The 8,241-nt window shown below is 45.6% G+C and overlaps 1 protein-coding gene across 2 annotated transcripts in view; it reads left to right on the top strand.

Moving 5' to 3' along the window:
• COL26A1 (collagen type XXVI alpha 1 chain) overlaps positions 1-8,241 on the top strand; it is a 187,387-nt gene that overhangs the window by 91,667 nt on the left and 87,479 nt on the right. The window contains exon 3 of one of the 2 annotated variants that reach the window (XM_017533517.2): positions 1,807-1,910. In XM_017533517.2, the coding sequence (XP_017389006.1) occupies positions 1,807-1,910 (104 nt within the window). The remainder of the gene's footprint in view (positions 1-1,806; positions 1,911-8,241) is intronic. The other variant, XM_017533518.2, reaches the window with a different exon arrangement.

The following is an 8,241-nucleotide window of genomic DNA, read 5'->3' as shown; positions in this document are numbered from 1 at the left end:
AAAAAAAAAAAAAAAAAAAAAAAAAAAAAAAAAAAAAAAGAAAAAAAAAGAGTGAGAGCAAGTGGGGAGGTGCCACCCACTTTTAAGCAACCAGGTCCAGAACCCACTTGTCACCAACGGGATGGTGCTAGACCATTCATAAGGAGTCTGTCCTCTGATCTAATCACCTCCCACCAGGCTTCACCTAGCGCTGGGAATTATTACATTTCAACCTGAGATTTGGAGTTTGGACAAATATCCAAGCTATATCATGTACATTGCATTTGTTACCTACCCACTCCCCTTCTGTGTCTCCACTATGTACACATTGTTTACTTCTCTCTTATAACTGAGAACATGCAGTATTTGTCTTTCTGTGTCTGAGTGGTTCATGTAAGATAACAGCCTACAGTTCCATCCATGTTTAGATCATAGCTGACACAGAGACGGATGGTTACTTGTCCAGGGTCACTCAGCTGTCACTGCCCAAGGGGCTCACCTTGCCCAATGCCTAGACAGAGCTCATTTTTTTTTTTAACTTTTTATTTTTTTTTTAAAGACGGGGTTTCACCATGTTGGCCAGGCTGGTCTTGAACCCCCGACCTCAGGTGATCCGCCTGCCTTGGCCTCCAAAGTGCTTGAATTACAGGCGTGAGCCACCACGCCCGGCCAACAGAGCTGATTTATCAAGACGGGGGAATTGCAATAGAGAAAGATGGCCGGGTGCGGTGGTTTTTGCCTGTAATCCAAGCACCTTGGGAGGCTGAGGTGGGCAGATCACTTGAGGCCAGGAATTTGAGACCAGCCCGGCCAGCACGGTGAAACCCCCTCTCTACAAAAACTACAAAAATTAGCTGGGCGTGATGGCGCACACCTGTAGTCCCAGCTGCTCGGGAGGCTGAGATGAGAGGATTGCTTTAACCTGGGAGCAGAGGTTGCAGTGAGCCGATATCACATTACTGCACTCCAGCCTAGGTGACGGAGTGAGACTCCGTCTCAATTTAAAAAAAAAGAGAGTAATTTGCGCAGAGCCAGCTGTGCAGGAGACTGGAGGTTTTTATTACTCAAATCAGTTTCCTGAACATTTGGGATGGAGTTTTTAAAGATAATTTGGTGGGTAGATGCTCGGGAAGTGGGGAGTGCTGACTGGTCAGGTTGGAGATGGAATTGTGGGGGGTGGAAGTGAGGCTTCTTGCTGTCTTCTGTTCCTGTGTGGAATCGCAGCACTGCTTGAGCGGGATTACTGGTCTGGGTGGTATCAGCTGATCCATATATATCCACGGCGTTTCTAGATATCCAAAGTGTCTCAGGCACTGGCCTTAGGTTTTATAATAGCGATGTTATCCCCAGGAGCAATTTGGGGAGGTTCAGACTCTTGCAGCCATAGGGTACGTGACTCCAAAACCATAAGTTCTAATCTTGTAGCTAATTTATTAGTCCTACAAAGGCCAACTGGTCCCCAGGCACCAGGGGAGTCTTTCTGGGAAAGAGATATTATCAATTTTGTTTCAGAGTCAAACCATAAACTAAATTTCTTCCCAAGATGAGTTCGGCCTACTCCCAGCAATGAACAAGGACAGCCTAGAGGTTAGAAGCAAGATGGAGTCAGTTAGGTCTGATCTCTTTCACCGTCATAATTTCCTCTGTTATAATTTTTGCAAAGGCAGTTGCATAACCAGTGAACAGGGAGCCTGTCAGGGGGTTCCATGCCATGGGGGCCTCCCGGAGCCCTGGCTGGGCAGAACAGCCTGGCCCATCTTTGCAGGAGTGGGGTCTGGAAGTGGGTGGGCGGGAGCTCAGGCCCCGCTGACACTGTCTGTGTGTTAGTTACAGGACTCTGATCAGACCTACCTACAGAGTGTCCTACCGAACGGTGACCGCGCTGGAGTGGAGGTGCTGCCCTGGCTTCACTGGGAGCAACTGTGATGAGGGTAAGTCTGCAGGCACTTGGGGTACAGGGGAGGGTGCAGGGGGCCAGGCGCGGGCCAGGCTGGCGTTTCTCCCTCCCCTGGCTTCCTCCTGCAAGCAGCTCTCCTTTCCTCCATAGCTTGAAATTCTTTCCTTTTTCCCAATCACCTCTGAAGCAAATGTTCTGGATGGCCCTGGTCAAACGAGGGTGAAGCTGCCCGCCCTGCCCCCGGGCACCGAGGCAGGTCCCAGTTTGCATTGGTTGAGTAGTGGAATGCAGAAGCCAAAAACAATGCTGGTGCCAGGGGAGGGGATTTGATTTCTAGCCGGTTTCTTCCGTTTCTGGCTCCGATGCACCTAGAACCCCCCAGGGCAGGCAGAGTTGGATATCTGGGCTCTGAGCAAATGCGGATGAGGTCTCACCAGCCCTGAGGCCATGTATTTTGTAGACTGAGGCAGAGAGGCTGACCAGTAGCTGCAGGCATTGACCCAGCTGCTTTCCGTCTTTCTGCCCTGCTGGTGTTTAGCCCGGGGGCCTGGGCTCAGCCTGGCTCTGGAGCCTGAGAAGGTCATACAACAGCACTTTGGTGGGCCAGCAGTGGCGGACAGAGCAAATCCCCCTTCACTCCTTGCCGGGGAAATAAAGTCCTGCCTAATGAATAAGTTTGCAGCCCACCTTGTTTCCCAGCATGGCTGGATGGGTCTGGAGGATGAGGCTCAGGGGTCAGATTTTTTTGTTTGTTTGAGACAATGTTTCACTCTATTGCCCAGGCTAGAGTGCAGTGACATGATCATGGCTCACTGCAGCCTTGAACTCCTGGCTCGATCGATCCTCCCACTTCAGCCTCCTGTGTAGCTGGGACTGCAGGTGTGCGCCACCATACCCAGCTATTTTATTTATTTATTTATTTATTTATTTATTTATTTATTTTTGAGAGGAAGTTTCCCTCTTGTTGTTGGAGTGCAATGGCACCATCTTGGCTCACTGCAACCTCCACCTCCCGGTGTCAAGCAATTCTCCTGCCTCAGCCTCTAGAGTAGCTGGGATTACAGGCATGCGCCACCACACCTGGCTGATTTTCTATTTTAAGTAGAGACAGGGTTTCTCCATGTTGGTCAGGCTGATCTCGAACTCCCAACCTCAGGTGATCTCCCCGTCTCAGCCTCCCAAAATGCTGGGATTACAGGTATGAGCCTCTGCGCCTGGCCCCAGCTATTTTTTGGTATGATTTTTAATGACAGGTTTTGCAGTATTGCTCAGGCTGGTCTCAAACTCCTCGGCTCAAGCTATCCTCCTGCCTTGGCCTCCCAAAGTGCTGAGTTTATGGGTGTGAACCACCCTGCCTGGCCGGAGGGGTCAGTTTTATATTTGGAAACAGTAGCTGTCTTCCACTTTCACTTTCTGACAAAATTCTTCCCTGTCATCTTATTACTTACTGATTTGATTGCAGTATCTATATGCTTTGAGTGTAGTTTGCCTAAAGCGCTCTTTGAGTTACAAAGCCACAATTGACAGAAATAGCAAGACTCCAACAATTGCTTCAGGGGACCGCTGGCCCAGAGCAAAACTAAAGGAAAGGGGCTGGAATGCCATGGAGTCCAACAGGTGCCACTTGTCCTGGTTGATGAGGTGCCCGATGCTGGCAGGGGAAGCTGGGCTATCCTGTTGTTATAGGGCTGACTTGGACCCTTCTTGAGAGAGGCGCAGGAAGGATCTCTAAGGTGAAGGGGTGAGGGGATGCCAGGCTTCTATGCAATGGGCCAGCCCTGGCATAATGCTATGGTGTTGAAGGACCACAGCTCACAGGTCCCTCATGGAGGCCTGAGCCTTTCAGTGCCAGGACCTGGATCTGTTATTCTGGTCAGCGCCGTGACTGGTCCCCCAAACAGGACGGAGCAGACCTGCCATCTAGATTCTGCCAGAGCCCAAGGAGGCGAGTGTTTCTAGGGAAGTGATTACGCTTAGGTGAGTACCTGAGCCTGTTTCAGTGATGAGTGAAATCAGCAATGTCAGGCTCACGCCTGTAATCCCAGCACTTTAGGAGGCCGAGGCTGGAGGATCGCTTGAGCCCAGGAGTTTGAGACCAGCCTGGGCAACATGGTGAAACCCTATCTCTACTAAAATATATAAAAATTAGCCAGGTGGGGTGGCATGCGCCTGGAGTCCCAGGTACCCAGGAGGCTGGGGTAGGAGGATCACTTGAGCCTAGGAGGTTGAGGATGCAGTGAGCTGAGATCAAGCCACTACACTTCAGCCTGGGCAACAGAGCAAGACCCTGTCTCAAAAAAAAAAAAAAAAAAAAAAAATCAGCCATGTTGGGAAGCTCATCTGAGCCAGAGATTTTACTGTGGCTTGGTCCCATAGACCATGGCAGGCTGCAGTGAGGTACTTTATGGATTTCTCTCTGGGCTGACCATCCAAGTCTTGCTTCCAGAAGCCCTCTCTCAGCATGAAGGTTTCAGAGGCTGGAATTAGTGGCTCACGCCTGTAATCCCAGCACTTTGGGAGGCCAAGGTGGGCAGATCGCTTGAAGTCAGGTTTTCAACACAAGCCTGGCCAACATGGTTAAATCCTGTCTCTACCAAAAATACAAAAATTAGTCAGGCGTGGTGGTGGGCACCTGTAAACCCAGCTACTTGGGAGGCCGAGGCAGGAGAATTGCTTGAACCTGGGAAGCAGAGGTTGCAGTGAGCCAAGATCATGCCACTGCACTCCAGCCTGGGTGACAGAGCGAGACTCTGTCTCAAAAGAAAAAAAAAATGTTTAAGTGGTCATTCTCCTTCAAGTACATAGTGAGCGCTGTTTGATTTATGGGTTTTATTGAGCTCATTTAAAGAGGGAGCTGGCAGAATTACAATACCTTCCAGGAACCAAGTACAAGGGCCAGACCTCCCTTAGGGTAACATTAATTCTTTGTGTGTGTATATATAAAATATGTATATTACATATTATTATTGAAATGTGTAATATATAGTCATTGAGATATATAATATATAAATTATATATATTCCATATTCAATAATATAGAATTATTGGATTATATATTTCATATTCTATATGAATATGGAATAAATATATACATATTTTATTCTATATGAATATGGAATATATAGAATAATATAATTCTTATGAATATGGAATATAGAATAACAATACATATAGAATTCTATATGAATACGGAATATGCAATTCTATATGAATATAGAATATATTATTAATAGATATTCCAGTAACATATAACATATTATTGAATAATTATTGATGTTAATTATTGATAATAATTAATATTAAATAATTATTGATATATTAAATAATATATAATGTTGAACAATATTACTGAATAATTATAGATCTATAGTGTTGAATAATTATTGATAATAATTAATATATATTCCAGTAATATATAATATATAATTGAAGTATACAATACATATTATATATTATTGAAATATATAACATATAAAATATAATTGAAATATATATAATATAGTCATTGACATATATAAAATATATTTCTCCATAATTAACAAGATCTCAATAATAAATTATATATAAAATATGTTACTGTATTATTTATATGTTATATATAATATATACAATATGAAATATATTTATATGTTATGTAAATTATATATTATATGTAATTTATGTATTATAATTTATATTGTATTTATATTGACAATGAATACATTATATGTTATATATAAATATTATACTTAAATTATAATTTATATTTAAATTATATACAATTTGAGTATCCCTAATCCAAAATCCAAAATTCTCTAAAATCTGCAACTTTCTGAGCACTGACCTGATGCTCAAAGGTAATGCTGAGTGGACCATTTTGGATTTCTGATTTTCTGATTTGGGATGCTGAACTGGTAACATAATTACATATTATATATATATAGTATATAATTTATATATTTCTATAAATACGAACCTAAAATTAAGACCACTAAGTGTGATTCTATGCAGTAATAAAGACAAAACCTTTGTGGTTATTGTCTCTACTGAAGAGAAATCATCTGTTTTTCCTTTTTTTTTTGACAGAGTCTTGCTCTGTTGCCCAGGCTGGAGTGCAATGGCGCAATCTCTGCTCACTGCAACCTTCGCCTCCTGGGTTCAAGAATTGTCCCACCTCAGCCTCCCGAGTAGCTGGATTACAGGTGCCCACCACCACGCCCAGCTTTTTTTTTTTTTTTTTTGGAAGGAGGCTCACTTTGTTGCCCAGGCTGGAGTGCAGTGGCACGATCTTGGCTCACTGCAACCTCTGCCTCCTGGGTTCAAGTGATTCTCCTGCCTCAGCCTCCCGAGTAGCTGGGACTACAGGCACACACCACCATGCCCAGCTAATTTTTGTATATTTAGTAGAGATGGGGTTTCGCCATGTTGGCCAGGCTGGTCTCCAACTCCTGGCCTCAGGTGATCCACCTGCCTCAGCCTGCCACAGTGCTGGGATTATAGGCATGAGCTACCGCACCTGGCCAAAATCGTTTGCTTCTTACCAGTTTTGTATGAGTTAACATCCAACTTGGCAGAATCTGAGCTGCAATACATAGTGAGCGATAACTGAAAGTGACATTATCCCAGGGCGTCAAATGGCAGGTGGATGGGCTCATGAGCTAGTGCTCTAGAAGGCTCTTGACTCTAGAAGGCTAGGCCCTCAGCTTTTTGCCTGTTTCCACATGTTGCATAGCCCTCCTTGGAGACTGAGTGGTTGAAACATAGTAGCCCATGGCAGCAGGCGGCAGGACCGTGAGAGGACAGTCCCTGCTGACTGAGAGGTCCTCACCGCCAAGCAGGTTCATGTGGGCTGTGGGCCCACCCTTCTCAATAGAGGAGGCAGAGGTGAAGGGGGGTGACTGTGAGCTGGTGAATTGTTCCAAAGGCGTCTCCCCTCAAGGGCTTAGCACCTCACCTCAAGAAGAAATTTCTTATCCGATAAACCACATCGATACTGATTATCAATATACAGTCGTGCGTGGCTTAATGATGGGGCTATGTTCTGAGAATCGGGTGATTTTGTCATTGTGGGAATACCAAAGGGCATACTTAAAGGAACCCGGATGGTCTAGCCTGTTACACACCAAGGCTAGATGGTCTAGCCTATTGCCCTGGGCTATAAACCTATATAGCGTGTGACTGTGTTGAATTCTGGTGGCATTAGGAACATAATGGTAAGTATTTGTGTATCTCAGCACATATACACATAGAAAAGGTGCAGTAAAAATACGTTATTATTATTATGATTATTTTGAGACATAGTCTTTCTCTGTCGGCCAGGCTAGAGTGCAGTGGTGCGAACTTGGCTCAATGTAACTTCTGCCTTCTGGGTTCAAACAATTCTGTCTTAGCCTCCTGAGTAGCTGGGATTACAGGCATCTGCCACCATGCCCGGCTAATTTTTGTATTTTTAGTAGAGACAGAGTTTCACCATGTTGGCCAACCTCCCAAAGTGCTGGGATTACAGGTGTGAGCCACTGCGCCCAGCCTAAAATACAGTATTATAATTTTATGGGGGGGGGGGTGCCAGGCAAGGTGGCTCACGTTTGTAATCCCTGCACTTTGGGTGGCCAAGGAGGGTGGATCACCTGAGGTCAGGAGTTCAAGACCAGCCTCAGCATGGCAAAGCCCCACTACTAAAAATACAAAAATTAGCTGGTCATGGTGGCACGTTCCTGCAGTCCCAGCTACTCAGGAGGTTGAGGCAGGAGAATCGCTTGAACCTGGGAGGCTGAGGTTGCATTGAGCCGAGATTGCGCCACTGCACTCCAGCCTGGGTGACACAGCAAGACCCTGTCTCAAAAAAGAAAAGAAATTTTAGGACCACTTGTATACAACCTGAAATGTTATGTGGCGTGGGACTATACTCACCAGAAACATCTGGAGTTCTTGGACTGATTATGATGAGTTCCAGCACCTCGCAAGATACTCTCAGCCTCAGAGCCTCTGCCAGACCCTCCCCGGTGGAGAAACCTTCTGGGCTTCAAGCACCTTGCTCAGGACACATGTCCCCTTCTGCAAGCCTTAGTGTTAAGTGACCCTTCCAGCTGTGTGCCTGAGGGCCCTGGGCATCTCGGGATGGGAGAGTTGGCTGTTGAAAAATTCCTGGGAGTCTCAGCCTGGGCTGAGTTTGGGATCGGCTCCTGAAAACCCTTGTAAAGATTTTACATTCCCGAATATAAACCAATAAAGACAGCAGGCTAAATCAAGGCCATGCCCGTGACTCTGGGCACATTCCAAAGATGGTTGTGGCGAGTCCCACACCATCACTTCCGTTTTGCTTCTCATTCCTGCCTCTCTGGAAACAAACAGGTCCGTGAGATGCAGTTCAGTGGACTCTGCTTTGG

This window comes from Cebus imitator, unplaced genomic scaffold (genome assembly GCF_001604975.1).
Source record: "Cebus imitator isolate Cc_AM_T3 unplaced genomic scaffold, Cebus_imitator-1.0 Scaffold82, whole genome shotgun sequence".
Taxonomy (NCBI): domain Eukaryota; kingdom Metazoa; phylum Chordata; class Mammalia; order Primates; family Cebidae; genus Cebus; species Cebus imitator.
The sequence above is the reverse complement of the archived record's forward strand: the minus strand, read 5'-3'. Positions and strand labels throughout refer to the sequence as shown.